The sequence below is a fragment of the Mastigoproctus giganteus genome, chromosome 4 (genome assembly GCF_048544385.1).
Source record: "Mastigoproctus giganteus isolate SK-2022 chromosome 4, ASM4854438v1, whole genome shotgun sequence".
Lineage (NCBI taxonomy): Eukaryota > Metazoa > Arthropoda > Arachnida > Uropygi > Thelyphonidae > Mastigoproctus > Mastigoproctus giganteus.
In genome coordinates, this window is record NC_143578.1 from 218952791 (window position 1) to 218968796 (window position 16006).

Sequence of the window (16006 nt, forward strand, 5' to 3'; positions counted from 1 at the left end):
AGGGGTAAAAAAAAACTGAATTCATTGCCTGATCCTTTATAAAATTAGTATTTTGTGTAGTTTAAACTGAGATTGAACCAATTTTTTTCGAAATTTATACTCCCACAGTTTTTATAAACAAAATACTCTAGTATTTATGAAAGGGCCTTGCTGCTTACACCACAAACATTTAGACATTAAAGTAAAAGAGTAATATAATTATGAATACTCCACTTGCCTGTATAGTTTTTACATTTTTGACAACTTGAAGGATGGAAGGAAGGAAGCTTAGATATACAAAAAGACATCTATTATTTTTGTTTTCTAGCCTTGCCTTTAATTACACAGTAATTACCACTGTTCAATTATAAATTTAAACATTCAGCATATGATCACCTTTAGATTAACATATATTATGATTGAAAGGGTTCCTTATTACTTTTCTAGAAATAGCTTGTTGACTGAAGGAACAGAAATACAGTATGCAAATTAGAAGTGGTGGTATGAAATATAAGCAAACGAAGGATGAATCGAATGTAGGATTTATTAGTGGGGTGGGTGTTGAAAAGTTTTGAGAGCATGATGGTGTCAGAATAAATGATAGATAGATCCCAATTACATTACTTTTAATTGTTACCTTTGTTGGAGAAAGTAAATTTTCATTTGAAGAGAAATTATTCACTTTCATTTCATTTTATTCATAAAGCTGAAATGTGAATTTTTTTTCCTACTTTGGTTTTGTATAATTTTGTGGCAACAAATTTTGGAAAAGAAATTTAAATGTGATGGATAAAGGAAATTAATTCAATGTAAATACCAGTTTAAGTATGCAAATATTACCCAGTGCAAGAGGTTTAATAAAAAATTTATGTGCTGTATACTGTCATCTCAAAAAAATAATTTCAGTATAAATTAAGGAACACATCCTCTTCATTGGGATTAAACTCAGAAGCAGTCCTTAAAATGTTGCTATTTTTATTATTAAATGGTTGGGGGCTGAGTGGTTCCAGTATATTCCTGAACAGCTGTCTGGAACACATGTATTTACCATTTTCTACAGTTTGCAAATAGTCTCCCTAGAAGTGGATATCCTTTCCTGCTATTGTTTAACTCAGGGGGTCCTCAAACTTTTTTGGAGTCACAACCCTTTAATGAAATCCTTTATACTTCATCAACCCCCAACCATTTAATAATAAAAATTGCAATATTTTAAGGACTGCTTCTGAGTTTAATCACAATGAAGAGGATGTGTTTCTTAATTTATATCGAAAAATGTGGGAAACATTTAATGAAGCTCTAAATGGGGATATACGTATACTTGATATATATCATTTAAAATTTAAATATTTCAAATATTTTTTACTTATTTTAATTTAAAAATTAACTTTTGAAGTATTTGTTTTTTTTTTTTTTTTTTTGAAATTTATTTTGTTTTCGTCTGAATTCCTCTGTAAAAATACTTGATATATATATATATATATCATTTAAAAATTTATTTTTGAAGTATTTGGTTTTTTTGAAATTTATTTCGTTTTTGTCTGTTCTCTGTAAAAATAAAACATTAAAATAAATTAACACATTCTTTGTTTAATTTTATATATTGTATTAAATATTATATTTATTGAACATCATTAATGTGAAGGATGTGGTTGATGGGTTTTAATAAGCTCTTTAATATTGGGTTTGAAGTTTGTGCGTTTTAATCTTAACTTGCCACACCCTTACAAATTTAATCGTTTCCCCTCTTTTGTTAAAATGCCATTTATGTAACTAAAACAAGCTTCGACCATGTAAGTGCTGTGAAACGCAATTAAAATGGCTCAACGGCTGCAGGAAGTTTGAGATATTTTTTTGTAATGTTTATATTCTTCCAATAATCGCTGATACTTTTATTATTAAATAAAGATTCAGCTTCTATGTCAACATACATATCAATGAATTCATTGTTTAAGTAACCTGGTTCATCTCCATTTTCAATATTTATATCAAATGGCATAATGATCCAATCAGGTACATTCATTTCCTTCAGGTCTTTGAAACATATTTTAAAGTCTTCCCTTAATTTTTCAAGATGCTCTGTGTATATCTCTAAATGATCATCTGAAAGTTTTTTACCTCCTCCTTCCAGTTGTTTTAAGTTTGATAAAAATACTGAAAGTCTCTGTGTGCCAATGAAGGTCTATATATGCCTATCTTGACTTCGAACCCCAATAGAATTGTGCAGGCTTGAATAATGGTAACATTTTTACCTTGGAGTTAGTTCTGTAGATCATTAAATTTTGAATACAGGTCTGCCAGATAGAACAGCTGGTTCTTGCACTTTTTCAACTCATCACATAGGTTATGCACCCCTAAACCCCCATAACACACACACACACACACACACACACACACACACACACACACACACACACACACACACACACACACACACACACACACACACACCACATAGGGGTGGATCTAATGCTTGTTAGAATATTTGAACTGCCGAAAGTTGACTCATCAAGTTGGATGGAGAATTTGCAATTTTGAAGCTCAGACACCAAGCTTTCTCCACATCATCTGTCAGTGGAACACACCACATGGTGTGTTCCACTGTATTCACACTTAATGGCAGGCATTTTAAAACAGGATAGGAATCCTTCTTCATAATCGTTTCAGTCACCTCTTTAATTGCTGGTATTATAATCTCCTCACCAGTGATATATGCTTTCCTTTTTTTGCTAAAATAAGAAATATTGAATGATGCCTTCAGTCCTTCATTATCGGCATGAGCAGATGCTTTAAAAAATGTATTTAAATTTGGCCGATTTCTGAATTTTTTCCTTCGGCACCTTAAAAAGAGAGAGAAGTAGGAGGGAATCACCAAAAGAAAAAATGATGATGTCCAGCTTAGGACCCTGGTTGTGCCAAGCCCATACTCACCAGAGAGGTGCATGGGCATTGTTTCCTTATTAATAGAGGGCACAAATCCAAATTTCAAATACTCTTGTGAATATTATCGACATTTTTTCTTAGATACAGTGGCAACCATTGTACTTATTGGTGTTGTAGTTTATATTTTAGAGTAAGTGCATATGTGAAACATCCTGAAAGAAAGTAATTGGGTTCGATTAAGATTATCTCTCAATTTAGTATTCATAGTATAACAATATAATGGAAAACAAGGTAATGGTAAAGTTCTGTGGAAACTATATTAGATCAGTAAATAAATTAAAAAATTAATTTAAATATTAAAAAATAATAATTTTGGGTCATTCAAAAAGTACTAAATTTTCAACAATAAGCTATAGATATTTTATATTTTTGTATTTTAGTATTAAAATCTCGGCTATTTCTTCTATTTCTGGACTTGGCCTGAAATTTATGAATAAGAGTTAAAACGTTTAATCGACCTCTTGAAGTTTATCTACCCATGGGGATCAGTATTGACCACTTTAAGATTTTTAGGTAAACTCCTGGTTTAAATAAACAGAAATAAGATTTTATAAGACAGTCGAGTTGCCTTTTCCCTCCATTGTTTGCCATTTTTTTTTTTTCCTTGACCATATTATACCACTTTACCACACCTTACTAGTTAATCCAGGAGCCATTGAAATGACATTTTTATCCTTTTTGATTGTTGACTTCAGAGATTATTATAAACTATATTTTGACTCTCCAAAATCTTAAAACAGTTTTAATGAACATTGCTAATACCCACTCAATAAATTCATAGTTTTTAAACTTTGGATTTAAAAATCACTTATGGATTTGTGGGGATGAGGTAATTTCATTTATATAATCTAGTATTTTGAATCTTAGCAGTGTATATATGCATATTTTATATATGCATATAAAAATAGATTCAAATTTTTGGTCAAAATTGTAAAATTTTTATTAAAATATACTGAGTGTAGATATATAGTTTGTAGTCTTTCTCTCTCTCTTTCCAAGGCTAAAATTAGAATTTGAGGACATAAAAGAGTTGGCGACTTTTGGAGTTTCTCAAAAAGGGCAGGACTTTCTGCCCCTCTTGGAACATCTTGCCATGGTTGAATGGGGGTGTCAACAAAGTAAGTGTGATTTATATGTGTGCTTTGAAAATTGGTGTTTAAAAACAGTAATATTAATTTAAAATTCAAAAATAAAAGTTTGTATATGCCTTATCTTTTGATTAAGTATTTTGTAATCAAAAGTGAAATTTTGCTTTTCTCATAAAAGAACACATACTTTGATTTGGATATAAAATCAAAGACCAAATTGGTTCATCAGATTTTGTGCCACTTGTGCAGTAGATCTTAGAAAATGATTCAGTGTCATTAACCATGCTTATAGTTTGGAGGAAATTAAAAGATAAGATGACAAACTGTTCTTTTGCATCCAAAAAATATGCAACTTTATTTTAAAAAATCGGTATTTTATACATCAGTAATACAAACCTGGCCTTTGTAAGTGAAAATCTTCTTGTACCTGAGCTGCCAACAGAAATAAAATAAAAATTGTATTCACCATATAGTGCAAAGTTTTTGCTACACTGACAAAAATAAAATAAATAAAATAAAATTAGCATATCAAAGATCGAGAGCTGTAGAATAAATATGGCTTGAACTAAATATGGATATAAAATCAAAATTTAAACTAATTGAGCCAAATGGACCTTTCTTGCTAACAGAAATTTAGTTAAAGGACCGTATTTGAATTTTTTTAACTCATCCATTACGGATAGATTTTTTTTACCCATGACGGCTCAGTTACTTGAGAAAAGATTGTGGTTTTTCCTCACAGAAACTCAGGTTTTTTTTATCTAAAAAAAAGGGGGAAACCAACTAAAATAAATGCAATTTAAAGACAATATACTGATGACTTTGTGATGTTAGCCATCACGACAAGCATGATGGCTAACATCAGCCATCAACAAACAGGCGCCTCCGTAGCCAGGTGGGAAGGAGCAGCAGTGCGTAGCACACGCTTCTTGATTAGACCGGGGTTCGAGCCCGTCACCACCAAATACGGAGGATGCGGAAAGGTCAGGGAATGACCACCGCATATCCCGGAGCAATATGGTTTTAGTTGCTAATGCTCCTAAAAACCAAATAACAAACAAACAAACAAATCATCAACAAACAAATGACTTGACATTTAGGTTTGTCTAAAAAGCAAAAACCTTTGATCAAGGCATAGAGCTAAGAATTTGAAGATTTTATGTAATGTCTATGTGCATAAAAATATAATGCTACAGTTGCATTATATTTGGGAATAAAAGAAACAGGAAAAACTTTAAAATACTTCATACATCAGAAGAAAATGTGAGTGCATTTTTAGAATCATGTGGTTTATAACGAACAGTTATGTTTATAAACATAATTTATTATTGGTCCTATATTCTTTTTATAACTTATTCTCTATTACTATTCATTGTTGTTTACATATTGTTTCATGTCAGCAGTTATGCATTTGACAGTTTAAGAAAAATAATCACATATCTGATGTGATTATATTATTAGGTTTCATTGCTATTAATTACAGCTTATCTTCATTTATTTCTAGTGTATTACCTTGTCTCCATCTCATGATATTGGAAATACAAAATAGAAACGTGTTTCTATTTTGTATTTTAGAAATAGTGCAACACTTTTTTTCTTTTCTCTACACTTATGCATTATTTCCCTTAATTTTCTACCACATTTTGTATGTCAAAATGTGCACAGTTATTATCAGTAAGAACCTTAACACAAGAAAACCATTTCAGTAATCATTGTATATCCTTAAAATGTAGATAACTAAGCATATTAGATTTTTCAGTATGCTTCACGATATCATCATTTAGTTTACTAAAGTTTAGAGAGTATTCAATACTTATGTTACATTTAGTTATTAACATACATTTTATAATGTATGCAAGGCAATGGTCAGGCCCACACCTAGAGTACTGTGTACAGGTCTAGAGGCCTCATTTTAGGAAGGTTGCTAGAATGAGTACAAAGAAGGGCAACAAGACTGGTGAGGGGAGCAAAGGTTGGTGAGGGGGGGTGTGCTCTTACCAAGAAAGGCTTAAGTTCTGCAAATTGCAGCACCTAGAGAGTAGGTGATCTGATTGAGTTGTATAAGGCCTTGAATGGGTTGAGCAAGCTGAATGATGATGGAATTCTTCCTCTTGCTCAGATTAAGAATCTGAGGGGGGCGGGAACACAGTTTCAAATTGAGGAAAGACAGTTGTAGAATAGATGTGCGGAAATTTACCTTTAGCCAGAGGGTAGTTGATTAGTGGAACAGAATTCCATCTTTTGTTGTGGAAGTTGATAGCCTAAATAAATATAAGGCTGAGCTGGACAGGCATTTGGAACGAAATGGAGGGGTGAAATGGGAGGGTTTTTTTTTTTTTTTTTGGCTGATGCTACATAAGCTTGCTTTCTTGCATCGTATGCCTCTGCGAATGCTAATGTTTAAATGCAAATAGTGTTTAAACATAGTTTTTGAATATAACTATAATAGCAAACCAATGTTTGCCCAAAAACAAAATAAGAAAAGAAAAAAAGCATCTTATATTGCAAAACAGATCACATTGCCCCGCTTTAAACTTCAAATAAATAACACTTTTCCATGAAAAGAAGCATATTGCTGTTTATTTTCAGTGTATGACATTACCCAGACAAACCAATTCATGGATTATTTTCACTTTATCAGTAGGTAACTAGGTACATTTAGTGTAAGAGTTTACAATCCAACTGTGTTAATAGGGAAGTTTCATATCTGCAATTAACTTTATTTATACAAGGTTCACTACATCTTTTCCAGCAGCTCCGCATCTTCCAGAAATGGGGAAAAAGGGGCTAAATATTGCAAAACATTTTTTACTATTTATATGTTTGTTGTTTGTTTGTTATTTGGTTTTAAGGAGCATTAGCAACTAAGGCCATATTGCTCCGGAATATGCGGTGGTCATTCCCTAACCTTTCCGCATCCTCCGTATTTGGTGGTGACGGGCTCGAACCCCGGTCTAATCAAGAAGCGTGTGCTATGCACTGCTGCTCCTTCCCACCTGGCTACGGAGGCGCCTTATTTATATGTGAATATCCTTTTAATATCATTGGCACAGATAATATCAGTGACTAATGTGATTACTGAAATTGGATTGGTAGGAAAATTATAATGCTTGAATATGAAAAAGGCATGAGGAGTTGATTTATTTATCCAGTAATATTAAAAGAGGCAGCAGGATAGATTTCAGAGATGGTTTTGTTAATTTCTGCATTATATTAATAAGCGAATTTAATGAAACTATTTCTATATATTTAGGGGAAAAAAAAGTCACAGATAAACACTACAGGCCCTTTCCAAAATGACCAATGTTCCATGTTTGAAGGTCTTTTGTAAATGATTGGTATTTTGATGGGGTTACCCATGCATCCAACTTTAATTGAAGCCTTTAATTTAATTTAATTCTTGAAATAATCCTTTCCTAGTACATGGCACCAAAGACAGTATATTTGGGGTAAGTAAGGCTTTTGATACCATCCCACTCAAACACCTTTTGTATAAATTGGTCCAAAATAATTAGTGAACGAAAAGTTGATTAAATGATAGGAAACAAAGGAAATATAAAAGGATATGTCTCTGAGTGAAATGCCAAAAGACTGATGGATGTGGCATCCAGCACTGAGCAAGATGTTGAATATTACATCAAATAGTACTTGTGCTTTTGTGGCATATATTTGGATTTATAAACATCATTTTGGTATGTAATTTTATTATTAAGTTTTCATTTGTAAAAATATAACTATATAATATCTGTGTAAATACACCATAAACAACTTTTAAAGAAAAACTACAATAGTAGTGTGAAAGGCATCATTTCATCTGCTCATATTGTGCTCATCCTTCATGAGTTACCACGCATTGCACTACCTCGAATAAGTAACACTTCACTAATAGAGAAGGCTATGGTGTATTTATTATTTAATATGGTGTATTTACTATTATTTGTTACTTATTCTCTGTGGACAGGTGCCCTGGTATTGCAAACATGACAACCCACTTTTGAAGATAAACACACAATATGAGAGATGCAACTAGGCAAAATAATTTGAGTTTAAGATTCTATATTATATAATATCAGTGTAGGTACGCCAAATTCTTAAAGAAAAACTATGATAGTAGTGTGAAAGGCATCATTTCATCTGTATCTCATATTGTGCTCATCCTTCACGAGTTACCATGTATTGCACTACCTCGAATAAGTAATGCTTCACTAATAGAGAAGACTAAATTAGTCAGCTATTCCCTGCCACGGCTTTGTCCCCTTTTCCCCATGCTTGGTAGGCACTAGTCAGTTAAATTTCTTAACTTAAGAGTGAATGGGGTCATAAATAATTTAAAGGAGCCCTAAATTATCATTGTTTAGGGTAGTAAAAATTTAAATTAATGGACAAATAAAAATAGTGATTAACAAAGGTCCTGTTTTTTTATACTTAAAAGATGAACATGAAGTGCAATATGATATTTATAGAATACAAGTTAATTCAGCATATCCCTATAGAATATGCCATCGGATGAACATTTAAAGTCATTAAAGCAATTGGCAACTTCACAGTTTGTGCTTCTTCATTTGGAGGCTTGACAGTACATAGATAACTAATATTGTGTCATGTGTGAAAAGGGATTAAAAGAGAAATTACTATGCCTGAATGTGAAAATTTCCATGAATCCATGGGATTTATCCATTGATAAATAAAGGAAGTTTATCTAGTGATATTAAAGGAAGCAGCAGGACAGGTTGGCAAATAACTGTCTGTTTATATAATGGGTACATCTCTGGGCTCAGGTAAAGGACCAAGCAGATTGGAAATCTACACAAAGGTCTCTCCAGTTTACAAAGGTGGTTCCAGTGATGAAATCTGTAATTAGAGACCTAAAATTTAACTAATGTGGCAGGGAAAATTGTGGAATCCATGATTATGGATTTATTGCAGGAGCATCTGGACAGGAATGATCTTGAAATTATACAAGGATTTGTTATGAGGATGTCACCAAAGAACTGATCCTCAACAAAATTCTTTCCAACTCCAACTAAACAGTTAAGCAGAAATTTTAATATAAAATAAAATATTGGATATTATAAATGCATAAATAAACAGTAAAATTAAAACTTTTACAAATAAAACTGATATACATGAATATATAACACAAATTATACACAGCTCCAGCTTTTCCAATACTCAACACCATCAGTGGTTGGAAGCTAGTCACATAGCATCCAATCACACATCCAGTAAAACGACCTTGTGTTAACACATTTGCTGCCTTTACATATATATACATAAAACTGAAAGTGATGTGCTGTAACACAAGCAGTCATTCTTAAGTATTCAACTTATGAGTGCCATAAATGTAAAGGCATGTAAAATTAACAACTACTCAATATTGCCATACAACTACTCAATATTACTGACTGAAAGCTTTGCAGTAATGCTTCCCTTTTGTTTATAGACTTGGCACACAAGTTTTATTTAATTTTTGCTTGTGTTGGTGTTAATTTATGTACGTGAATAAACTTTTTATAAAATTTTAAGATTTGTTCTATTTACAACTCGTCACAAAACTAAGTATTCTCTTTTATCAATAAATTCCAAACTTTATTAATTTTCAACCATTAGGTACAAATTTTTCAAATGCTCCAGATATCTGAACGTTGTTTCTTTTTACAAAAATTATGGCATGTTGAACAAGTTCTCTAATGTTTAAGTGGTTTTCAACGAATGTGTTAATAGAAGTGTAGGTAATAGGGTTCATCCATTCCTAGAGAATGTTATAGTGCATACTGATGGAACAGAAGAGAAGCAGCAAGCATTAATATTGGCAAATAATCTCTCCGTCTCTTTTTTTTTTAACCTTGGCTTTCGATTATACAACCCCCACATTGGGGGGAATATTTGTGTTCTCACTTATGTACTCACAGTGGTGGTAAGTTTCAATGCATTTTACTATTTTTATATTTGTATACCTAGTTTTATTTGTATATTTTAATTTTACTGTTTCTATTTATGCTCTTATTATATTGAGTTTTTTATTTTTATTTTATATTAAAATTTCCTTAACTTATTGTCAGTAAGAATTTTGCTATCACATTCCTAATCACAAGTCTAGGTTCGTTTTTTTTTATACGGAAGAATGAATGTAAGGAATAATTTTTACATAATATGAGTAATATACTCAATTTACATTACACAGCATTGAGATTTGAAAGAAATTAAGCATTTATGAAAGTGCATTGCATTAAAGTTTGTTGATGCAATCAATAAACTACTTTCAAAAGTTGCTAGATTTGCGAAATAACATAAGATAAATACCAAATTAGACAAAATATAATAGGCGCCTCCGTAGCCAGGTGGGCAGGAGCAGCAGTGTGTAGCACACACTTCTCGATTAGACTGGGATTCGAGCCAGTGGCCACCAAATACGGAGGATGCGGAAAGGTCAGGTAATGACCACCACATATCCCTGGAGCAATATGGCCTTAGTTGCTAATGCTCCTAAAAACCGAATAACAAACAACAACAAACTAGACAAAATAAAGAAAGAAACTACAAGGCACTGGCTTCTGCAAAAAAGAAAATGGAGTTCTTCAATAACTTATAAATCCATCATGAATAATACTACAGTTACTAGTAGTAATATAAAATAACACTAATAATATAAAACTATAATATAATACTGATGTAATGCTAATACTTACTGGTATTAATACTAATGCTAGGTGGTAGATGACTCTCATCAGGTGGTGCAATCCACCACTTTGCTTATTGGAGGCTTCAAGTAGGGGAAACTCATGTTTAGTCTCCAGAGAAAAGTTTCTGACATCCCCTCTCCCACCCCATCTCTTCATCCCATGCACAGTACTACCAATACTAATACTAACCAGTAACACTACTAATACACTGTAACACTAATAATATAATACTTGGATTTTGATGACTCTCATCAAAATCCAACTCCTAAACTATCTAGAAACTTTCCAACTGATCAATGATCACCAATATGGATGGCATCTGTGTCAATCCAGTAGTCATATACTGGCTGTTGTTACCCATCTGTTGACAAATTTAATGGAGAATTTTTGTGAAACTCAAGCAGTAGTTGCCCTTGACATTACTAAAGCTTTTTGATCATGTTTGCAAAAAGGCAGTATTAGGTGGGTCAGAAAACTGCTAACTTGGGGGATACACAGACTAAAAGGTTAACAGTGGCCGCAGACAAAGGCAAAAGTGATTCTTGCACTGCTTCTATTAGAATGAGCAGCAGCATGGAAAGCAAGGCAGTGGAGATTTCCAGGACTGTTGGGAGTCATAGTGGAACAAATAAATACATGGGCTGTGTTAGGATAACTAAGAGAAGAAACAGGTGCATTTATACTTGCATGTACACCAATGCTAGGAGTATAGTTAATAAACTTGATGTGCTCGAAGTGCTAGTTAAGACATCAAAGGCAGATATTGTTGGGATATCAGAGATGTGGTGTCACATATATATAAACAGTGCAGAATTGGAATTTGTGGAGGACAATGTGTACAGGAAGGATAGACAGGACAAGAAGGGAGGAGGGTTTATGCTGTTAGTGAAGAAATACGCAAAATCTAAGGAAGTGCATACAATTGATGTTGGTGGACAATGCAATGTTGAGTCTGTTTGGTGGGACATAAGCACTGGGAAAGGAAAAACGAGAGTAGGTGTGTGTTATAGGCCTAATGAATCTGATGAGTATAATGAGCAGTTGTGCAGAGAAATAGTGGGCCTGTAAATCAGAATGTCTTATAATGGGGGATTTTAGCTTTCCAGATATTGACTGGAACTTGTGTATTGGTCACTCACACACTAGCAAAACTTTTTTGGATTTATTGGATAACTGTTTTCAACAGAAGCATGTTCGAGAGGCAACCAGAGGGAGTAATACTCTTGATCTGATTATCAGCAGTGATTATTCATGCTTCACGAATTTGCAGGTAAAGGAACCACTGGGTGACAGTGATCACAATGTACTGATATGGGAATTACTTAAAGATGTAACTAACATCAGGGCTAAAGGGAAGAGCTTTTGCTTTCATAAAGGGAACTACAGGGGACTGAGACAGTTTTTAAATTCTGTACAGTGGGATCAACTGATGATGTTACCAATGTTAAATTCTAAATGGGAAGCCTTCAGGGACTTAATCTTGGAGGCTACTAGGCTTTTTTCCAACTAAGAAATACTGTTCAAGGTCCAGGCCTAAATGGTTGTCAGATGAATTAATGAGACTCTTGGCAGAGAAGAAAAATGTGTGGGATGAATATAAATTATCAGGTGACACAGAAGCCTATGGCAGATATAAGCTTGTCTTTAATCAAATCACAAAGGAGGTTAGGCAGGTGAAGGCAGATTACGAGAAATCTTTGGCAAAGGATGCAAAGAAAAAGAGTTCTTTACTTATGAAAACTCTAGAAGGAAAGGGATGAATCAGATTGGACCACTTAACATAAATGGGTTGACTATTGATGACCATGCTCAGGTAGCTGATAAACTAAATGAGTATTTTGCATTTACATTCACACATGAGGAGTTATTCAATGAGGGGAATGCCAGAAGTTTATCAAACTCTAACAGAGAGCTAAGTGGAGGAGAAATTGTTGAAGTTAAAAATAAGGAAGGCACCTGGGGTGGACAGGATCTATCCAGTTATATTAAAAGAGGCAACAAAGGAAGTAAGCAAACCCTTAGCCATAATTATAAGAGCTTCCTTGGATTCAGGGGAAGTTCCCACGGACTGGAGGTGTGGAAATGTATTACCAATTCACAAAGGGGGATCAAAAGGCGACACAAGTAACTCTGGATCTGTTAGTGTAACTTGTGTTTCAGGGAAAATAATGGAGTCACTGGTTAAAGAAGCAGTGCAGGATCATCTAGACAATACAGTAACAGTTAAGACACAGCATGGGTTAAACGGAGGTCTTACTGACCAATTTTATTGGATACTGTGATGTGGTCACAAAGGAACTGAATGTCAAAAATAATTTTGATATCATATACTTGGATTTCAGGAAAGCTTTTGATACTGTTGCACATGGAAGACTGCTGTACAAATTGGAAAGGTATGGCATTATGGGTAAGGTGCTACAATGGATAAAGGGATGGTTGAGTGGGAGACAGCAGTGTGGTAATCAGTGGACACTGCTCTTCGTGGACAAATGTTATTAGTTGAGTTCCCCAGGGTTTGGTGCTAGTCCCATTGTTGTTTTGTGTATTGATGATAGTATATCAGGATTAATGTCTAAGTTTGCAGATGATACTAAGGTTGGAAGGGTTTTTAATAACAGAAAAGACAGTATGCTACTCCATCTGGATCTAGATAAGTTTGGAAATGGGCTGAAAAGTGACAACTGACGTTTAACATTGAGAAATTCAAATTTCTGCATATGGGTAGCAATAACCCAAGAGAAATGTACCAACTGTGTGCTCTACACTCAGGGAAGTGTAAAAGTGAAAGACCTAGGGATAGTTGTGCAGTCAAATATGAAGTTTGCTGAACAGTGCAGACAGGCTGCCAGGGTCATGGAGTCTTATCAATGATATATAGGAATTTTGCTAGCAGGGACAGGGAGGTGATTATCCCATTGTAAAAGGCAATGGTGAGACTACACCTAAGTACGGTGTACAGGTCTGGAGGCCTCATTTTAGGAAGGATGTAGAGTTGCTAGAACGAGTACAAAGAAGGGCAACAAGATTGGTGAGGGGAAGAAAGGGGTGCTCTTACCAAGAAAAGCTTTAGTTCTGCAAATTGTGGTGCCTGGAGAGTAGGCATCTGTGAGGTGATCTGATTGAGGCCTTGAATTGGTTGAGCAAGCTGAATGCTGATGGAATTCTTCATCTTGCTCTGATTAAGAACATGAGGTGGCATAGATTCAAATTGAGGAAAGACAGTTGTAGAATAGATGTGCGGAAATTTGCCTTTAGCAAGCGGGTGGTTGATAGTGGGAACAGATTTCCATCTTTTGTTGTGGAAGTTGATAGCTTAAATAAATTTAAGGCTGAGCTGGACAGGCATTTGGAACGAATGGAGGGGTGAAATGGGATGTTTTTTTTTTTTTTTTTTTTTTTGCTAATGCTGCATAAGCTTGCTTTCTTGCTTTGTATGCCTCTACTAATGCTAATAAAGGTCTTCTAAATAATTTTCGATCTTATGGTTTCCTCAACTGCCTTTCTCTCTGACTAATCATTGGGTGAAGATAGATGACTTTACATCTTCCAACTTAATACTGGTATTCCCCATGGTGCAATTCTTTCTTCCGCTCTTTTCTTCTTCCAATGGGAAATCCTATCCATATTTTTGCTGGCGCCTCCATAGCCAGGTGAGCAGGAGCAGCAGTGCATAGCACACGCTTCTTGATTAGACTGGGGTTTGAGCCCATGACCACCAAATACAAATGATGCAGAAAGGTCAGGGAATGACCACCATATATCCCCGGAGCAATATGGCCTTAGTTGCTAATGCTACTAAAAATATATATATATATATATTTTTTTTTTTTTTTTTTTTTTTGCTGATGATAGCACATTGCATTCCAATTTCCAGTTTGAGAAACCTTGCCCTGCACCAACAGCTTCAACTTCTCAAATATCCATTAACAATTCCCTAAATGCTGATCTCCAGGCGGTTCTCCAGTGGGGTAAAGATAACTTAGTTGATTTCAATCTTTCTAAAACTCAGTCCTGTCTTATCTCACAAAAAAGGTTTCTTCTGCATCTATGCTTACCTCTGATGACACGTGGATTTCTAGACAAGATCACATATCCCTATTAGGGATACTCTTAACTTGTAATATCTGTTAGCATAAGCACATGACAAATATTGCTTCCTCTGCTTCTAAGAAACTGGGTTTTCTCTTTCATTCTTGGTGTTACTTTTCTTCCAAACAGCTGCTCCCTCTGTAGAAATCTCAAATCAGCCCTACCATGGAATATTGCTTCCACATATGGGACGGTGCCCCCAAAACATGTCTCCGGATTCTACACTCCATTCAAATGAGGGCAGTTAGGTTAATTAATGACCCATCTCTAACAAAGACTCTCCCTTCTCTTTCTCCTATACATTCTGTTTTTGCTACATGCCTTTTTTATAGATACTTTCATCGGCACTGTTCTTCTGAATTGGCTCATATAATTCTCTCTCTCTCTCTCTCTCCCTCTCTCTCTCACCAACTACTCCAAACACATGCTGCAACCAGTCATCAACCTTTTACTGTCCAACTTATGCCTCAAAGAACCTTTTCTCCTTCCTCATCTATTCCTTCAACTTCTGTTTTCTGGAACAGCCTCCCTTCATTCATACATATCTCCTGAAATATTCCTTGAGTGACATGATGCATAGGTAAACTGTGTTGTTTGAAGATAATAAAGAACTCAAAATATAGATTGGTATTATTATTTCTGAATTGGAAATATGTACATAATGGGGTTAAACGTTTCATGGTATTTTCTTTTCACTTCTCAGTGACAGCTGTCTTTGTAATATCACAATCACAAAAAAGGGCAAATTGTGAATACTAGGAAAAGAAAGGGAAACTGAGAGGTACGATAGTATGATAAGTATAAACTCTGGTATGCACATCAAAGGAGAGTGTACCTGACATTGTTTGTGGGGTATTTAAGTCCCCCCCCCCATCCCTCTCAAATGTGTGCATTCTCCTTTGATGTGTGAATGTCACAACAGTCATAATTTTTAATGCTTTTCTACCTCCCTGTTTTTCTTTTTTTTTTTTTTTTCTTCCTAGTTTTAGCTTTCCACAAGGCAAAATTGATATTTTTGGTTTAGTTGTGATAATGGGAATATATATATACACATGCATACATAAGAATGACACTCTTTACAGAAATTACTAATACTAATTATAAACTAAAAATTTTAATAACTCAATTGATTAATGAATTAAAAAAAAAAAAACCCAGTTGTATACCCCCTTGCAGGATGGTCCATAAGTAAAAAACTGTTTTATTTGAAAAATAGTTTGTAATCTT

The 16006-nt window shown here is 34.2% G+C and overlaps 1 protein-coding gene across 1 annotated transcript in view; it reads left to right on the forward strand.

Moving 5' to 3' along the window:
- The window catches only part of LOC150087412 (uncharacterized), a 215134-nt gene that overhangs the window by 60767 nt on the left and 138361 nt on the right, over nt 1–16006 (forward strand). The window contains exon 2 of the mRNA XM_090372052.1: nt 3919–4037. Coding sequence (XP_090228178.1) covers nt 4013–4037 — 25 coding nt within the window. The 5' untranslated portion in view covers nt 3919–4012. The remainder of the gene's footprint in view (nt 1–3918; nt 4038–16006) is intronic.